The sequence below is a fragment of the Gouania willdenowi genome, chromosome 11, assembly GCF_900634775.1.
Source record: "Gouania willdenowi chromosome 11, fGouWil2.1, whole genome shotgun sequence".
Classification (NCBI taxonomy): domain Eukaryota; kingdom Metazoa; phylum Chordata; class Actinopteri; order Blenniiformes; family Gobiesocidae; genus Gouania; species Gouania willdenowi.
In genome coordinates, this window is record NC_041054.1 from 23,097,530 (window position 1) to 23,118,405 (window position 20,876).

Sequence of the window (20,876 nt, forward strand, 5' to 3'; positions counted from 1 at the left end):
GTTAACACCAGCCCCCCCAATGGAGATTGGGTACGAAGCCCCAATAAGTACAATCACGCTGAACAAGGCAGCGACCGACCTGAAAAAATAAGATCATGTCAAAAATGTCCAGCAGACAACCCCGAAGCCAATTACAGAAGCTAAGAGAAGTACCGTCAGAAAGTCTCCTAGAAGATGTGAATGCAGCTCTGAGAGCAATTCCTACATCAACCATCACTGAAACCAATGAGCTGATATACGCCACAGCAGCAGTGATCCTAGAGACGCTTGGCTATCATAAGAGCAACCATGAGATGAAATACCCACCATGGAAAAGAAGGCTGGAGGCTAACATCAAGGCAGCACCGAGAGAAGTGAGTCAATTGACAGAGGCCTTGAAAGGTGCAATGAAAAAGCAAGTACCCAAAAGGTACAGCCAGATGCCCATACCTGAAGCATTGGAAACTGCCAAACAAAGGCTCCAAGCCTTGGCCAGCCGCCTAAAGAGATACACGAGAGACAACGAAGCCAGATGAGTAAATCGTCTGTTCGCAACTCAAACAGCGAAAGTGTACGCTCAGTGGCAGGGTAACAATAACAGAGCAGACCCACCAAGGCTGGAAACTGAACAGTACTAGAAAGGCATTTGGGAGAAGGAGGCAGCACACAACAGTGATGCACAGTGGCTGGTGGCTCTGAGAGAGGACCACAGCAACCTCCCTGAACAGAATCCAGTTACCATCACAGTGGCAGACGTCCAAGAAAGAGCCTCAGGTATGAAAAAGCACCAGGCCCTGACATGATACAGGATACTGGCTTAAGAAACTCACGGCACTCCATGAGCGCTTGGCAGCACAAATGAACCGGCTGCTGAGAGATGGGAATCACCCTGAATGGTTAACCGAACGGCGCACAATCCTGATCCTGAAGGATCCCTCAAAGGGTACAGTCCCATCCAACTATCGCCCAATAACCTGCCTCTCCACGACGTGGAAGCTCATGTCCAGCACCATAGCAGCTAAGATCAATACATGAACACAGCTCAGAAGGGAATCGGTGAAGGTACCAGAGGTGCCAAACACCAGCTCCTGGGAGACAGAACAGTCGCTCGAGACTGCAGAACCCGACATACTAACCTGAGCACTGCCTGGATTGATTACAAGAAGGCCTACGACTCAATGTCACATACTTGGATCATTGAATGCCTGGAGCTATACAACATCAACAGGACTCTAAGAGCCTTCATTGCAAACTCGATGAGGCTGTGGAAAACCACCCTTGAAGCCAATAACAAGCCATTTGCACAAGTCTCCATCAAATGTGGCATATTCCAAGGAGACGTCCTGTCCCCACTGCTGTTCTGCATAGGTCTGAACCCCCTCAGCCAAATAATCAACAAGACTGGCTATGGATACCGACTCAGGAATGGGGCCACCATCAGTCACCTCCTCTACATGGATGACATCAAGAATGAGCGAGACATCGACTCACTGATCCATACCACCCAGAAATACAGTGCAGACATTGGGATGTCATTCGGACTAGAGAAGTGTGGTCGGATGGTGACTAAGAGAGGGAAGGTAGTCCACACAGAAGGGGTCTCACTCCCAGAAGGAACAATAGCAGACATTGAGGACAGTTACAAGTACCTCGGAATCCCACAAGCAAATGGCAACCTCGAAGAGGTGACAAGGAAAGCGGCTACGACCAAATACCTCCAACGAGTAAGGCAGGTCCAAAGAACCTAGCTCAATGGCAAGAACAAGTCCTGGGCAAAAAACAGCTACGCCCTGCCAGTAATCAGATACCCTGCAGGAATAATAAGCTGGCCAAAGGATGAGATACAGACCACAGATATTAAGACGCGAAAGCTCCGAACCATGCATGGAGGGTTCCACCCCAAATCCAGCACTCTGAGACTGTACGCTAGCCGGAAGGAAGGAGGCCGAGGACTAGTGAGCATGAGAGCCACTATCCAGGATGAAACATCCAAGATCCATAAGTACATCAAGGACAAGGCTCCAACAGATGGCGTGCTCAGTGAATGTCTCAGACAATGGGGAACAGAAGATGAGGTGCTGGAGATTCCGTCATGGGAGGACATGCCCCTACACGGGATGTACCACCGAAACATAACTGAAGTGGCGGATATCAAGAAATCCTACCAATGGCTAGACAGAGCCGGACTAAAGGATAGCACAGAGGCACTCATCATGGAAAGCCGTTGTGGTCGACATAGCAATACCAAGCGACTTCAACATCAGGAAAAAGTGCAGTTCTAGGAACAGCAAAGATACTGCGCAGAACCCCCAAGCTCCCAGGCCTCTGGTAGAGGACCCGAGCTTGGAGGAAAAAAGAGACCGCCCGCGGAGGGTGAGGAAAAGTTTTTTATTTATTTATTTTTTTTTATATCAGCAAAATCACACGGTAAAATTATGGCAAATGAAGATCCTTCAGTCTGTTCCTCAATGATCACAGCGGAAGGGCTTGTGATCAGTATTTCTCCCACGACGTCCTCAAGGTTGGATTTTAATTATTTCAACAGAACATATGCCTCGCCAAAAAGGTCAGCTTTCGTGACCCCCCGAGGGCTTTTCCTTGTGCTTTTCCGTTGCAACTTTCAAGGCAAACAAAAGCTTATCAAAGCACTGCTCCCGATCCGGAGAAAAGAAAACGCTCCTCGGCACTGCTCCCGAAAAGATGAAAACAGCCCCCAAAGGCGTGTCTCCTTACTGTGGTTCCTCGATCAGCGGTGGTGTCGCCTCTGATCAGGGTTGGCTAGTGTTGGCACCTTCTTGCAGTGTGATGCGTGAATCCACGTGGCTCGCTCTGCCACATTCACAGCCGTGTGGGTCGTAAGCTGAACCTGAAAAGGGCCGATCCACCTCTGGGCGGTCCACCCTTTCCGTCTCGGGTTGTGCACGATCACAAAGTCACCTATGAGGATATCATGGAGATTCTCTGTGGCGGTCAGGGGAGGGTAGTCTCCCTGCACCTGGCAACCTCTCTTGGGATCGGTTGGTACCTGAACAGAAGAAAAGAAGGGAAAAACAAAAAAAACAAAAACAAAAAAAACAAATGAAATAAAAATAAAATAAAATAAAATTAGTTTAAGAGAAAGGGTGTTAGGGTTAGTTAACTAACTAAATGAATAGTTAGTATGGCTTTGGCACTCAGTTATAGCTTCCAGGAAGGCAGAGACAGGTCAGAGGTCAGGATCTGAGAGCTTTTCAGATCCTAAAAGGTGCTGCTGCACAATCACACAATGGTTAGGAGTGGGTTAGTGAGCTTTTAGCCATGCCGAGCTCAATGTTATCTGTAGCCCATTCACACGTGAGTGGGAAAATATGAGGCTGAAGGAAAAGCAGGAAGTATTAATTCGATTCTCCTTTCCTGGAGCAAGGAGAAGCGTAGCTGGAGTTGCAGTGATTCTCAAACTGTGGTACATCTACTACTAGTGGTACGCTGATACCTAGTGAGAAACAACAATTTGAGAACCACTCTTTACAAGGACATGCAAGTCATACGGAAAAGTGTGGAGTTACTACATGTCTTCCCCAGATGAATGCATACAATTGGGAGACATGGAGATGTGAAAAGCCAAATAAGTTTAACCAAATAAATAAATAAATAATGTTATTTATTGTTTGGTCCTTTGTCCACTGTCCCGAGTGGGATGGTGGGGGGTCTGGATGGTGGTGTAGTGAAAAAATAATTCTACGCGTGAAAGCCTCCTACAGGCGCATGCGCACAAATAGCGTAGTAAATACTTAGACATTTACGTACAATAATAAAGGAAATTTTTTTTACCTTTTTCAACTTTATTCAAGCAGGTGAACAGTCGGCTAATTTATGCCCAGCTGTGTGGCGTTGAGACAGGCTACTTCACAACAGAGAAAAATAAATCCATTCATTTATGCGTTACCTGCCTGGTGGGCAGGGGAGGAGCAGCTGTGCACTGTCTGCTGCTACAATGCGCCTCCATTTGTGTCGGCTATGCGCGTTCACGTTGATATACGTGTGTGCGGGTGGGGTGGGGGTGGAGGGAATATTAATTGGGGCAATATCATCACCTGCTTTTAATCAACGAGCACTTACAGATGATCATGTTAGCATTGGCCACAAAAAAAGGGTTTTGTGGTCTTTATTATAATTACTTACTGAAACGTAAGCACCACTGTTTGGCTCAGAGCGATGTATGCCCGAGTATGTTTGAGCCTAAAACCCACATTTGCTTGTAATTTTTGCAATTTGGGACTCAAGTTTATGCTCCTCATCGTCATTAATGGACTCAAGTTTATGAACCTCATCCTCATTATTGGACTCAAGTTTATGAACCTCACCTTCATCATTCAATTAGTATAAATATCTCAAAAATCATGGTTGAGTATTTACTGAAATCTGATAGAAATATGGCAATATCACAACAACAACAACAACATACTACCACTAAATAGCTTATTATGTGTGGACAAAATAAAGAGAGACACAGTTCATGATCATAAATGTATTTTCAGCAACATAGCCAAAAGAGCGCCAGCACAAAAACAGCTTTATGGAAGTGACAATTTACCGTTCTACAATTTTGGTGGAAAAAAAACACACAAAATGACGCATTAAAAGTAGAATGCCAAAGCGCGAACTGAGACCAACATTGGCGAGACGTATGCGTGCTATCTGGGATGTTTTTGCTCGGCTAATGCTGATGGAGGCTTCACGTAGTTCCAGTGTGATCTGCCTCCGCAACTTCATTTTTAACTTTCTTGTAGTTGACACAGTTCGCTGTTCAGGGACTAAATTAAATGGTTTAACTCACATTTACACCTTCAAGTACTCGGTCTTCATCACATTATAAAAATTGGAGCCATGACGCTCTGTTATGTTCAGGTCCTGCATGGAAATTATTCAACTCTTCAACTCCCTCACAGTCACAAGGATGCATTCAGGTTTTTAAACATGGTACCGTTTGATTTTTCATGAATCTGGTAGTACCAAAGGAATTTGATCATTGCTTTAAAAAAAAAAAAAAAAAACCAACCTGAATTCATACGATCGGATCGGTGATCGATTTTTTAAAACTCACTGATCGGTGATCGGCCCAAAAATCCTGATTGTGTTAAGCCAACTTTCCAGTAACCCGACACAGTAAAAACTACAAAAGTTAAAAACATTTCAGACACAAACTATCACCAAATGGTGTCTCTAATCAGACAGATTCCAAATAATATTAATCAAGCTCGATTCAGTCATTAAATGGGTCCAAAAAACTAACTAACTAACTAACTAACAATGTATTAATTGTCCACATACAGCACTTTTAACAAATAATGGCAGAAAATATGAACGAGTGAAACTTAAAAGTCACAATTACCATATACGCCTCACAAACCATACAGAATAGGTAAGTTTTTAGGCCATATCGTTTCCCTCTGCAGCAATATTGGCATTTCTCTGCATCTGTCTCGCCGTTCCGGGTGGAATGGTGGAAAAATAATCCTACGCGTGAAAGCCTCTTACAGGCGCATGCGCACAAATAGCGTAGTAAATACTTAGACGTTTACGTACAATATTTTGCTACCTTAAATTTTCCTACTATTATAAACCATAATTCTAACTTTCAAGGTAGGTTTATTCTACTCCACACTTGCACCAGTGGGCCGATTTGCATAAGTTTTATGCGGCTCGTGTGGACCGTGGGGTGGATTCTCCAGCAAGATTGGAGTCAGAGATGGACAGAGACGGGGTTAATTAGCCTTGTCACTGGGAAAGGACCCAGAAACCTCGGCGCCAATTTCTTGGCTGGGTGCTTTAGTGGGAGATCCATACCTGTCAAGTATCCCGTTTTGGCCGGGAAACTCCCGTATTTTACCCCTCTTTCCTGCCATCTTCCCGTATTATTATTTTCCCGTAAATATCCCATATTTTAATGTAATAATAATTAAAAGATGCCTTACTGAACTGAACGGTGTCACTAGCCTCGCGAGAACTGCCACTCAGGCCATTTCAGGTGGCAGTCCTCACGAGATTAGTCCCGACAGCGGCAACAAACCCGGAAACAACTCAGAAAAAAGATGATGAATGAAGACGTTCCGGCGAAAAAAACTAAGAACTGGTGCAAATACCTTGTAAAATGTGACAGACAGTTTATCTTCCTAAAGAGCAGCAGGATGGGACACAGTTACACGTTCTGTTAGTTTATAACTGAGATTTTAACGTCTACCACAGCGGAAGGAACCATGTAAGTCACCATGAAAAACCAGCCAATCACAAGCTCGACAAATATACACTGCTTTATAAAGTGTTAAAGGATGTAAAGTCTGTAATAAATGTGTCTAATAAGTCATTAGTGAATACCAGAGAACCACATGAGTGATCATGAGAAATTATAAGAAAATATAAAATAAAATAAATTGTTAATGTCTAACTTAAAGACAAGCAATGTGAAATTAATAATAAATATGCAATGTGTTGACTTGTATATTAAATAAACACATGTGCTTCATATACCCATTTATGTTTTTATTTAGGCTGTTTTATAATTTAGGAATTAGGGCTGGGCGATATATCGAGATTCAAAATGTATCGAGTTTTATATTTTGGCAATATAGAAAACTATATATATATATATATATATAGCTTATTATGTATCAAAATACTCGTTTTAGGAGTTGCTGCTTTTACTTCTCAGAACAACATGTAAAGCTCAGTTAGATGATTAATGAGTGTCACATACTGATCAGCTGTTTGTTAGTAAATGTCCCTGTGTAGCATTTTTCATCAGCAAATTTAACCCAGAATCGTCTTTCTGGTCAGACTTTATTTGATAAAATTATCTAGATTTATATCACATATCACCATTTTGAGAAAATGGAATATTTCCTTTATTTTCAAATCCAAAACTTGAGAGGTATGGGGAGATCCCAGGGAGACAAATAACCATACTTTCTGACTCACTTGGTATCGACGTCTGAGACGATTGGCCTGTGCTGGGTAGTGTCTGGCGGCCTGCAGTAGTTTGGCCACGGCCCATCCACTTGCTCCAGGAGGTCGGGTTAGAGGAAGTATAGAATGGATCCACCCCTCATACTCAACACTCACACAACCTTACGGGCCTGCACGCCTAGCATCTTTTCCTAAGTGTTTACATGTCACGCAGACGGTGCTCAAAAGTGAAGTGCGCCTGACCACTGTAGCTTCACTCATGCCACCCCTGCTACTACATCTAACTACTTTTATTAGGTAAGTTTAGTGCAAGTTAGGCAGGCAGGTACACGTGTGATGGACTGGTGTGCATGAATTTAGAATGGATCCACCCCCCATAGGGGCTGTGAGTGTGTGTGTGTTTAATTCAGAATTAAAATTACATAAGGAATTAAGTGTTTACAAGGTCAGTTTAAAAAGGATTTAACTTTTATTCGGAATTAAAGAGGCGTTAAAGCCCCCATGTAAACCATCCATGAAAAAGCTACTTAACCTCCCACTTTTCTATAGCAAGACATACTTCCTACAGGCACTGCACTAGTTTTTTAAATGTAAAGAGCAAAAAGTAAAGATATTTGTTTAAAAAAGTAGTGAGTAAAAGTAAAAAAGTTGCCAAAAAAATAAATACTCAAAGTACAGATACAAAAAAAAAAATACTACTTAAGTACAGTAACAAAGTATTTGTACTTCGTTACCTGTCAGCTCTGATACTTGAGTACAATTTCAATCAAGTAAGAGTATTTCTACTTGAGTAGAATATATTAGTACTCTTTATACCTCTGTCGGTCACCGTCTGAAGGGTTTTAAGACATTTGACAAAGATTGTGTTTTTATAGAAAATATCTGGCTTTTATTGTGAAAGGCACATTTTTACCTACCACTGAATAAAAGTGAGCTTGACGCCTTCACCTAACGGAGCGGTTATCTGGCAGCAGACACACACAGAGTGGACGAAACTGCAGCTATGGGAATAAAACTGTACTACACCACCGTCACTGCCTCACGAACGGTGAGTGGAGCCGCCATTAGTGAGTCGGTCTGACTATGTCGGTGATGTTTTCAGCTCCGGTGACGGTGGTAGTTTTTACCGGGCTGAGCTGCACAGACACACCCAGCAGCAGCACTGCCAGCCTGGGCTTCCTCCTTATCAACAGCGGGGCCCGTGTGGCTCCCTGACCGCTTTATAGCAACTCTAAGTGTTAAACAATCAATAATACACACCCACTCAAGAGTAAAACTAGTATGAAGACAAGTGTCTAAATATTGAGTGTGTTATGGACGTATTAAACTTAGTTTTATTATGGAAGCAACACTAGCAGCGGCTATATGTGTCTTCCTGTACTGAGAACTACACGCCAAAGTCCGTTGAAAAAAAATGGCTTCTTTAAGGTTTGCTAGATTGTACTCCGTTTTAAAATATAATTTTTTGTCGCTTTGGCAAAATTCCTCCTTCTAGAAACTTATCTGCTTGTTACCAAATCCCAACCTCCTGGTTGTAGATTGTCATGACATGATATTCAGCAAACATAACACATTTAGCACAAGATAAAAGCTAGTAAATGTAGATATGCAAGCCAATGTATGCGTCTTTTTCTTTAATCTGGTATCATAGACGGATAATCTGTTATTTTATATTAACTTGTGTCTCCCACACAGATAATAGTTGGGTATTCATTTAGAATTGTTTAGTCTAAATAGTTGTGCGTGAGTTTGGGTTAATCATCTTTTTTTTTCTTTTTTTTTTTCAAGATGTCATTGTTTTAAACTTTGTTAATGTTTTGGTTTACTTTTTAAAAGTACAAAGTGGCTATCCGTACGTAACCGTACAGACAACCCCTGGGTGCTATTCGTACATGGCCTATGACGTTACTGGAAGTCAGGATTAAGTTTACGGTTAGGGTTAGTTAGTCCGTAACGTGGGTTAGCGTTAGTTAGTCCATAACGTAGTTTAGGAATCTACGTATTAATAGCTAACAGAAGTACAACTATGTAGTAGGGATAGACCGATATGGATTTTTTTTTTTCAGCCTTAGGCGATGACCGATACGCACTGCCGATATTTGGAGCCAATTCTACTCAATTTACATCATAAAAATTACACATTGATGATGATAAATGGTACAAGTATCAATTTTTAAAATAGGAACATTTATTGAAATGAACAACGGTGAGGTAGAACGACAAGTAAAACATATTTAACAAATATTAAAATTAAGAACAAGAACAAGTAAAAAATATTTCTGCTCTCTGTAAATGATGCAGATCAGCGAACGCAGCAGCCCGCATCGGCCGATGCCTACACGTAAAAAAACGCAAATATCGTCCGATAATATCAGTCTATCACTAGTATGTAGTGTCTTAATCACGTGACCTAAACTGGCCAATGAGGGGCGCTACGTACGGATAGAATGCCGGTACATTTATACAGCTACGTATGGATAGCCACTGCCTTAAAATTATCAGGAGATAATGTTTAAAAAATGGTCACTGCCTTTAGATGTGGATGTATTTATTTTTTTTTAAAGGGGATTCTCAGAGATGGATCACCACATATTTAATGGGAACTAAAAAACATAGACTCACAAAAAGACTTAATAGAAATGATGAAATGCAAAATACCTTAGGACGGATGCAAAACAATCCCGTAAAAAAGCAAATTGACACCAAGGCAAAGCAGTATAGCGTGTTTTATTCAAACTGAACCACAGATGAACTAGATAAAAAGAGAACATACAGTTCACCAATGTTTGAAAATGTTTTGAATTTGATCAGTAGTGGCTAAGGGTGGGAAACTTGAGGCACCATTTGATTTGATCACGATTATAGGGACTGCAATTCGATTATGAATCAATGTATATTTTCACAGCATTTCTTTGTTTCTCACAGCGACCACTGATTAATTGCTGTTTTTAAAAAAACAAAGCAGGGTTCTCGCCAGCACTTTTAGTGTAGGAGCATGGTGTAATGTCGCCCCCCTACGCCTTTGTGGGGGGCTTTTTGTTTTTTCCTTTATTCAATCGGTACCGTTGTAATAATTGTTACAGACTTGCAGGCGTACACTACCGGTCAAAAGTTTTAGGACACCCTAATTTTTCCAGTTATTTATTGCAATTCAAGTCGTGCAAGTCCAATAAATAGCTTGAAATGGTACAAAGGTAAGTACTGAAAAGCCAGAGGTTAAAAAAAGGTTTGGTTTCCCAAAACTGAAAAATAATGTACTTTTCAGAATAATGCAAATAGCCTTTTTCAGGGAACACAAAGTGGGTTAACAATTTAAAGCTGTTCCGTATGGAAGTCCAAAAGAGTCATAATTAAATAAATCATAACAACATTTTGAAATAAATAACATTTTGATCAATAACAGACAAATATATGATATAGCCATTAAATTGTTAAATAAGGACATTGTGAAAAAGGACATTATGAAATAAAAAAGACCATCGTGGAAATAGATATTTAAGAATAAAAAAATGTGTTTCATAATAATATTCCCTTATCTTTTGGTCTTCCATAGTTCTGTAACAATGAAGGTTGAATCAACCTTGAATGCTGGTGCTACTAATTCCTACAGGTGTTCCAACTTTTTTTGGTTACTTCCAACCTCCTCTGTCTGCATAAAAGCAGTGTCGGAACACACTGTGGTACCAGACCCTCATGAGCATCAGGTGAACAGTATTGTTCATGGGTTCCATTATTTTTCTTTCAACTCAAATTGCTTTTTAGTTCTATGCTTTCATTTCAGAGTGCAATAACACAATAAACTGAATCATTTTCAGTAGAGAACTGGAAAAAGTCTGGTGTTCTAAAACTTTTGACCGATATTGTTCCTCAGCCGCACCATCTGTTTAAGTGGTTCTCAAAGTTTTTTGGCTTAAGTACCCCCTTTCTCTTATTTCTGAATCCAAGTACCCCCTTTATCTGACTTGAACATTCTAATCAAGATCATTTCTATTATCATTTTGTGTGTGGTTGGCAATGCTCAACTTAATCACATCGATATTGAGGTTTTACCTACTGCGATAACCTAACATCAGATGCGGAGGTTTTTTCCTCCGTCTCCATCATTTGAGTGATATATATGTTCACCAATCAGAATTGCAGAGAACCGCCTTCCGGGGCTGCTGGTTTTATCTTGTTATTCTTTCGCACTGCCTGCATCAATTGCTTTGTTTCTGTTCTCAGGGAGAAGTATTAGTGCAAGGTGTAATTGTAATAGTATCTCTCTGGTTGTTTTCACCAACTAGCTAGCCATTTAGCTTAGCTCTAGAAACAAAATGTGTGTTTACCAGCAAAATTTGTAAAAAACGATTGCCTATAAACAAGAAACAGCCTTTTTGACACTGCCCTGCTTCTGTCAGTAAAGCCCTGCTGTGTTTGCAAATTTAATTTGACTGACTTTGCACAAAATGTTGCTGCTCATCAAAATAAAAGATTTCGTAGGTTGTTCACATCTATGTTATCCACAGAGCAATAATCTCACTGATTAAAACCAAACTTTAGCCTGATTTAAATTCCATTGATCATTCCATGCATTAACAAGTTCTGATGACTACAGCCACGTCTCCGCGCCGAATAGCGCGTACCACGTTCCCGAGAACAAATGACTCGGTTCCACCGAGTAAAACAAATGAAATTGTGCGACGTAAAATCGCAATCTACGTTGAATTGCCTTTGAAAAGATATATCACACAACTTTTTTCAGATAAATTTAGAAATTACCAGAAAAGGGGGTGGGCCCTCGTCCCCTTTCCCCCTTTCAAAAAGGCTCTTGACATCCACTCATAGAATATTTATGTCAAATTACAGCCAGATTCAACGAGCATTAATGGAGGAGTAGTCATTTGAAAAATGGGGCCTTCGGGGGCCCTCTGGCACTCCTGTGCCACGTACAGGGTAATGGGCCCCGTTTATACTGTATATTGTATGTGCCAATGATTTGGTACCACCGACTGTCGCAATATTTGACTTGCAAACAAATGAGAAATCAACTTTAATTTTTTTTTTCTTTTGGGGCCCCCCTTGGCCTCAAATCAAAAATTGGCCTCTATGCGTACACATCCATAGATTATAGCTACCAAATTTCAGCCCGATCCGTTCACGAATAACAGAGGAGTAGTGTTTTAACTAGTGTACACAACAAGAAGAAGAACAACAAAGTGAGTGGCATTTTGAGTCTGGTAGCCGGCCTAAAAATGGTTCAGATAATTACATTCTTTCTAGATGGGTTCCGAATTGAGTGGTTCTAAACTATAGGACCACCATATAGTTCTAGGTTCCCACCATCAGATGAAAGCGTTGTGGGGACGACAGTCTCTTAAAGGGGAGGATCAACCAAAATGAAATAAAGACAGCTCAACTGAACGACTAGTAGTGTCGTCAAAAAACTCGATACTGAATAAAGTATCGATACCAAAAAGTTAGTATCGGATGCGGTACTCACCAGCGCCGTGTTCATCTCTTAACATATCTATGGTTCATCTCCAGTTTTTTTTTTACCTTGCCTGTTTCAATTTACAACTTTATTTGTTGCTACAGACACGTGTAGCCCCTCACCTCAGCTGAACACTAATAGGGCTCTATAATCCCTGGAATTGGCCAATGAAAATGGTTGAACGCGGAAATGGACAGAATCAACATGAAACGGCGTCACCGAGAGGCAAGGAACCTTTTTTTATGGGGAAATGTTCCGGGGACCACTGATATGGTGCACCGCCCTGCCCCCTCCTGCCCTGGCTGCATTAAACACTGCCTAAAACACATCAAACACTGTCTAAAATTGCCCAAATCATCACTGACTCTTAAACACAGAGACATCAGTGCCCTGTGAAACTTTGGCCGTTTCTGGTCAAGCTCAGCGGGGCTCCGTGAAAACATGAGTCAGCTTTAATCAGTTTCACCTGCTCAGAGCTTTTAAACAACATCTCATCAGAGCTACAGGAGATCTGTGGATAAAGTTGGTTCAGTTGTTGTGGACGAGACCATCGATACCAGGGATTGTAGAGTCTGAAACATTGTAGTTTATTGATTAGTTGTGATACTTATAAAATATTCTGCCCCCTAGTGGTGAAATAACTGATGCATCCTTGCATCCATTTGTTTTTGTTTAATCATTATGCTCTGGAATGATGTCATCAAGATGATTTGATAAACTTCATTTAAATTAACCTAAACAATAAATCTGATCAGATTCAGTAAACCATTGATCCCTGAGTGGAAATTGGGTGACTGTAACAATAATGCTATTCTCATACATTTTTATGACATAAATAATTAAAAAGGAGCAGTCAGAATAATCAATGTCGCAACAACTTAAATCTACTTTTTAATTGTATTTTACTTTATTCTTTACATACATTTTTGTGTAATTATGTTTTATTAATTTATTATTATTTATTTTGTGTTATGAATTCTTTTCTGACAAAAAAAATGTATATTTCTAAAAAAAAAACGGAATTTTAAAAAATTAAAGAGGAAAACATGAAACTTTGAAAAAATAGAACAGAATTTGGAAAAAAAATAAAACAGATTTTATAGGGCCCTCATCATAACACTGAATTAGCTGATGTCGACACGGCTGCAGCATGGCTAGTGCTGCTGCCAGTTTTAGTCAAAAATGAGAAGAGAAAATTTGCTACATTTTTTATACTTTCTCCAAAAAGTGTAATAGTTTTTGTTGTTTAAAAGTGTTGTTCAATGTTGCACTACATTTCACTTAATTTTAAAATACTTTGTATACTGTTCATAGTTTGTATTCTCAACATTATTAAAGTAAATTATACTTCTAAATTTGTCTTTTTTTTTGCCCCGTGGTATCGAAAATGGTATTGAGTATCAAGTTTTTTTCCCTCCTGAGTATCGATATCGAGTTTGAAATACTAGTATCGTGACAACAGTATGAGAATAGGAAAGCTGTCCTAGGAGCAATTAGAGGTGATTTAGAAGCTCCGGATGCCTTAAAAAAACTCTTTAAATGGTATCTGTAGTGCAAATTTAACTTTATTTATATAGTGCAGAATACAACAAAGTAATCTCAAAGCGCCTAACACTATAAAATACATTGTAAGAATAACCAAACAAGATCCACATGAACAAGTATTTAGTGACAGTGGGAAGAAAAAAACTCCCTTATTTTGTTTTTATAACAGGAAGAAACCAGGTTCAGAGGTGGCAGTCATCTGCCTCGACTAGTTGGGGTTCATATAACAAAAAATGTGTTTAATGTAATAATAAAAATGCATTGGATTTTATATAGTGCTTTACATTGATGTGCCTTATTCTTTCACTTCACACAGTGGTGGTAAGCTACTATTGTAGCCACAGCTACCCTGGGGATGACTGAGAGAGGAGAGGCTGCCATGGTGCAGTGAAAATGACAAAGACACAACGACAATGATTTGCTTAGAGCGGGATTCAAACCCCCAACGTTTCGGTTGTTGGATGATCCACTCTACCACTGAGCCACGATCATGACTCTCTATACCTTAAATGTGCTTTTCTTCATAAAAAGGTGCACATATTTTGTTTATTGGTAGTAATACATTAAACACATGTTTTACTATACACATTTTCACTACAGGTACCCTTTAAACACATGCTTGTGGAGGTCAATATGTTTGACAAACTGCGATAGTGACAATTTACATACCTCAAACTGGTTTGATGAGGCGAACATTTCATTGTCCTCAAGGTCGTGTAGACTCATAATTTAGGGTGTCTTCCTTGTTTTGCTTGAACGCATGTGTGGATCTGACTGTATGACTCAAAAGACTGTTTTTACACAGATTGGAGCAATGTTTTTTATTATTATTCAGCTTTAGAACTATCCACTATAGTGCATTCATGCGATGTTTGCATACAGAAGATGAGTAAATATACAAAGGGTTTCATAACAACCAATAATGAACCAGAAAAACATGAATTATTCAAGTAAAAGATTTGACGCTATTGATCTATTGTTGCTAATGTATGCACTAGGGTGGCATCAAAAACCCTAAAGCAGCACAATAGGTCAACAAGAAGTGTTTTGACTTCACAATCCTTAAAAAAATATGTTCTAACTTTAAAATGTCCATATTTGGGAAACCATGTTAAATATGAGTCTGGAAGAATTCCGCCTAATCCCAGTTCTTGTCCATTAGGTCAAGTCCCAGCAGGCAGAGGTGATGCGGATCCTGGACAGTAAAAGCATCCAGTACGAGCTCATCGACATCTCGTTGGGGACGGAGCTCCGTGACGAAATGAGAAACAAAGCAGGAGACCCTACAGCTGTTCCTCCGCAGATTTTTAATGAAGACCAATACTGTGGGGTAAGACGCACTCCCTTCACTCATCTGCTTTTTACTTCATTCTAACAAAGCTTGATATTGCTTTTCAGTGCATCACAGGAACACGTGTTTGCCTAAATTAAGCAATATCTGACAAGAGGGAGTGCCGTTGTCATGAAATATCAGCACTGCTGTGATTCGGCCGTAGATAATACACCAGTGCTGATATTTCACACAACAGCACGACCTCAAGTGTGATATTGCTTATATAAAACAGTTCTACGAGTACATGTTATTAGTTAACAGTAATAAGTGAAATGAGATTATGATTTGTTTGTTTATTTAATCATTTGGCTCCGCCAACAGAGGTAGTTCCACAAGTGGAGAGCACACACGCTACGTTCACACTGCAGGCAAATACGACCCAAATCCAATCATTATTAGCTCCTCCCAAAAATAGCAAAATGAAAGCGGTTAATCTTGAATAAGCGTATACATTCTGAGTGAACTCATTCTTTAGTAACTCAGTAAGTTGACCATTTATACAGTAAAAACGGTGTTGTTTATGATAAGTGAAGTGATCAGCCAGTTGTCTCCCCTGTCACCCTGCTGCACAGACATACACACTTACACGTTTCCTGGTAATGACGTCATTGTAGTGATGAAGTGACCAAAAAGCACCACTGGTTTCAAGCAACTCATCAGGTTCGATTGAAGTGACTGCTGTTTCTACAGTCATGTTCGGTTTGAGTGTGTATCGAGCTGCCAAAGCAAGGCAAGGCAAGGCAAGGCAAATTTATTTATATAGCGCATTTCATACTCAAGGCAACTCAATGTGCTTTACATGATAAAACATTCAATTGTTTAAAATCAATAAGAACATTTAAAATCATCAGTAAAATCAATAAGAACATTTAAAATCATCAGTAAAATCAATTAAAATCATCAGTAAAATCATCATTACATCAACAACATGACAAAAAATCTCTCTCTCAATCATATGCAGTAGAGAAAAAAAGTGCCTTTAACTTTGATTTAAAAATGTTCACATTGGATGCTGACTTCAGCTCTGCTGGCAGTTTGTTCCACTTCTTTGCAGCATAACAACTAAAAGCAGCATCACCATGTTTACTGTGAACTCTGGGCTCCACTATCTGATCTGTGTCCATAGATCTGAGAGACCTGAGAGCAGTACGTCTTGCCACCGGGTCGGAGGCAGGGAAAGTTGAAAGTGCTGTTTTCTGGCCAGAGACAGCAGGGAGGGTGAAAGACTAACCAATCACCCCATAAACACTTGTATTACCCCAAGAGGGACTACGAGAAGGATTTATCAAGATGAAAAATTAACTTAGTTCTGCTTTAAAGTTATGAAGTGCTGACTTCTGTTGGAAAGAACATTTCTCAGCACAACACACAGTCCTACATTGGACGTTTCCATATTTACTTCCGTAAACACCGCGGGGTCATGGGTCGCCTTAGGACCTCTTCTACGTATATGCTTCACTTTAGGATCGCATTCGGTTCATGTTCCAAACTGATTGAAGATGCATTTAATGTGTAATATGAACGACCACACACAAAAAATTGGAGTTTTAAAAGAAAAATCTGAATTGTGCATTAGACCTGCAGTGTTAACATAGTGACAGTGTACTGCGGTGTGTAGCCCACGATGTAACGGTAATTAACGGTATTTAGATCAGCTGTACAGTGGAGTGATATGATCCGTAAGAAGTCATATATCACCAATCTTGGAATGTCTGTTGTCCTATTAAATCACTTGGTCAGAACTGTGTATAATTTGTAATATACCAGTATGTGATGGTATTTGAAGTGTACAAAGGGTTAAAACCCATTTTGAAGAGCTTTCCCTCCCCCTCTACAGAACTATGAGATGTTTTCTGATGCGGTCGAAGAAGACAAAGTGGAGCAGTTTCTGAAAATGGCATGAGAAGGCCGGACTTCACTCTATCAGAGCCCACCTCCTCACCCCCCACCACCCCCCATTGGAGGGTTCGTCCAATCGCTCCATGCATCACCCACCTTCGACGCCATAACAACGAAATGCCAAATATCCTGAATCCAACCAATCAGAAGACACACAATCCCCTTTGCTCTGTTGGACTTCTCGTCAAGGATGTTTGCCAGTCTTAATCTCCCTTTTTTTTTTTTTTTACGTGTGTTTGTTTCTTTCTTTGATTCCACATATCACAGAATATATTATCAGGTGCTCTGACTTGACCAGATATCATTCCCTACAGTCCACGCACAGTCATTTACATGACCAAATACAAATATCTGTCAGTCTTAAGCATTTTAACGTCTTTTTCTGTGTTTTTTTTTTTTTTCATACATTCCAACACACACAAGAGTAGCAAGGACCGCAACCTCTGTAGGATTAGCACATTCAGAAGTATAGCAGCTAAATAGTGGATTTCTGGCACAGATGACTTGTAGTTTTTAGCCTTTTGATCTGGTGGGGCTGTGTTGGATTACGTTTTTAGTTTGGTATGAGCTGAACACAGTCAGGTCACTAATCTAGAAGCTGGTGAGTTCTTCTTTCTGATATCCAAACTTGTGTTTCCTTGACTCAGGCCTATACTAGTTAACACCACTCAGTACATGACATTTCATCAATAAAGAAGCCTTTAAGACATGGTGCTGATGAAACTCATAAGAGAGGCAGGTTTCTCTTTCAGTTTTCTGAACATTGTTTTGTCATTTTGCACTTTCTGAAAGTCCAGCTTTAACTTGGATTCCGCTGCCCATTCCCAGCATCCAGCACTTGTAATTTGACAGCAGCCTCTTTGTCTTTTTAGCGAACACCTTCAAATTGGATATACAAGGCAGTCGGTCTATATTCTATGTGATAAATTGAGTAGACTTTATCAGAATGTTACACAGCTAAAGAAGTCTTAAATATGCATTCCTTAATGCATCAAATTGTATGCTGTGTTAAAGTCTTAAACATATTTTACTAACCTTCAAATGGATTCAGTTTTCCTTTGACCTTATCAAAAGATTTTTTTTTTTTTTATTTGAATGGACTAAGTATAAAAATGGAAGCTCTTTGTGGGATTGGTTGTTTTGGAATTTAAGTCTTCTCAGGAACGGGCACATTTATGGTGAGACAAAATTAAGCACGAGACAGACTCAAAGTGAACAGTTTGGACCAAAAAGGGAAAATTAATAAATAAAAATTGTATGAAAATAATTGGCATCATTTGGGATTAGCTTAATTTTTTGGATTTGTGGTTAAACATTTGTATGAATGCTGCTTTATCATTTATTTGCTGTTCTTTCTATTGGACATGTAGTATGTTAATCTTTCTAACAATGTAGCTTCGTTTGTTTTTTTTCTAAATGTTGATTATCAGTGAGTACACCATGTATGAAGATGCAGTAATATGAAGGTGGACTTGATGATTAACATTAGGATAAAACATATCCTAATGTTGTACTTGCAAACTTGTAAACAGCACAGTTTCACTTTCTTTTGTAACATCCATAACTTTCTCATTACATTCAATGCATTTTCTTAGTCTGGGATTCCAAGTACTGACAGCCCTCACACAGTGTTTGTGCACAGTTTTCTACGTCAATGGTCGTACATGTTGCCCTGTGATTAATGTGTGTGCGCTATGAAATATGATTCAGACATTCCACGTCTCTCTCCGAGCTCCTGCTTTGCTTTTGGACCAATTCTCCTGGCCAAAAAAAAAGAAGAAAACAGGGAATAACTTGCTGTTGTCTTCCAAGAAGATTGTGAAAATTGATTTATGATTAAACAAACAATAAAGAAGTGAAAATTGAGATTAAACTGTATGTGAATTAAATGCATGGCACCTGCAGTTGATGTGATGCAACTGAAAAGTGAATATGCAAGTGAAATGTAAGACCGTTTGTAGTCTTTTGTTTGACTTGGATTCTGAGATTTTCATGCATTGTAATGTGAAGTTAACTTATAGAAGTTAGATAAAATGAGGTTCACTTTCATACAGAATACCACGAAAAGAGGGAAAGTGAGAAATGATTAAAACAAAAAATAATTTAAAATAAATCATGACTATAATGGTAAAACTTAAACAAGCCCTTTATAAATAGAAGAAGCCTTGGATTAAATTAAAAATGTTTTTGAAATAATACATCAAATTTCAAAATTCAGCTGCTCTTTTAAAACCCTGATGACAAAGCAGTGACCTATGGATATTTAGTTAGTTTACAGTATTATTATACCCGCCACAAAGTAGGGAAGGGGATATAAGTTTGAGCTCTGTCAGCTTTTCTCAAAAACTGTTTAAGATAGGATAACCAAATTTGGTGTGTGGCTTCAGGGTACCAATACCTTGATAAAGTTCGAAAATGAGAAGTGCGCAAATATGTTTTCTGGAGTTATTGCCCTTGTGCCATTTTTTTGACTCTGTTCGAGGTGTCTTTAAAGGGGACAACTTAGAAAACGTTTAAGATAGGATAACCAAATTCGGTGTGTAGCTTTAGGGTATCAATACCTTGATGGAGTTCAAAAATGAGAAGTGTGCAATTATTTTTTCCAGAGTTATTGCCCTTGTTCGGTTTTTCTTTACTCTGTTCGAGGTACAGTATCTTCAAAGGGGACAGCTTTTATTAGAGACCGTTTAAGATAAGATAACCAAATTTAGTTTGTAGCTTCAGGGTATCAATATCTTGATGGAGTTCGAAAATGAGAGGGGTGCAAATATTTTTTCCGGAGTTATTGTCCTTGTGCCATTTTTTTTTTTTTCCTCTGCTCGAGGTATCTTCAAAGGGGACAGCTTTTATTCGAAACCGTTTAAGATAGTAATTTTATATTCTGATGTGATAATATTTTCTTATGTATACATCTAAATTCTTAGATTTAGGACATTTAGGAAAAGTTGTGAGTTATAATGACAACCAATCTGACAAGGGATGTTGATGACTTCTTGTTTGTATTAGAAGTTTTGGAAGAAATACATAATTACTGCAAATGCTTACATTTTTATATTTATAATTTAATCATTTTTTCTGGTATAGGACATTCCAGGTTATAATTGTGATGAATAAAATACACATGGTACTCTACTTTCCTCCAAAAACCTAATTGCCCTGTGGGGATGAAAGTTTGTTTTTCTTATTCTGAGCTTCTTAATGGGCAGAATGAGTCTAAATATTCTATCAGTGTTTTTCTAGAATGTCATGTCCTGTGTTTATCTTGTTTTACACTTTAAGTCAGCTTTTATTCTAGTGTTTCCCTATGCAGGATAAACAAGATCTACACTGTACAAATGTACATTTAATAAAACAATGAAATGAATAGGTTAACACCGAACCCGGAATTTGTGAGGAAAGTCTGGAGGGAGAAGAGTCATTTGAGCAGAAAATATGAGATGCAGATTGTAGTGATGAGGAAGAAATTAAAAGAGGAAGGAGTAGTAAAAGATTTTACATTGAACGAGGTAAAAATGGTTAACAGAGCACAGGTAAGGGTAATTGTTGAGATCTTAAAGAGCACAGGGGTTCGTTTACAAAAGGATTGGGGGCAGTTAGGGAGCGATACCCTGGGATAAGTAGTATAAGAAGGTAAGGATATGTATGTGTGAGTGGGTGAGGATGAGACCAGGGCTGCGTCTAAATCTCCTTTCCAATCCACTTTTCCTT

At 39.3% G+C, this 20,876-nt stretch overlaps 1 protein-coding gene across 1 annotated transcript; it reads left to right on the forward strand.

Annotated features, from left to right (window-relative positions):
* The first annotated feature begins 7,840 nt into the window (after positions 1–7,840).
* Positions 7,841–19,036, forward strand: sh3bgrl3 (SH3 domain binding glutamate-rich protein like 3). The gene is made up of 3 exons (XM_028461297.1): positions 7,841–7,969; positions 15,099–15,266; positions 17,107–19,036. The coding sequence occupies exons 1-3, from the start codon at positions 7,925–7,927 to the stop codon at positions 17,170–17,172; spliced, it is 279 nt and encodes a 92-aa protein (XP_028317098.1). The 5' UTR covers positions 7,841–7,924; the 3' UTR covers positions 17,173–19,036.
* Positions 19,037–20,876: the final 1,840 nt, after the last annotated feature.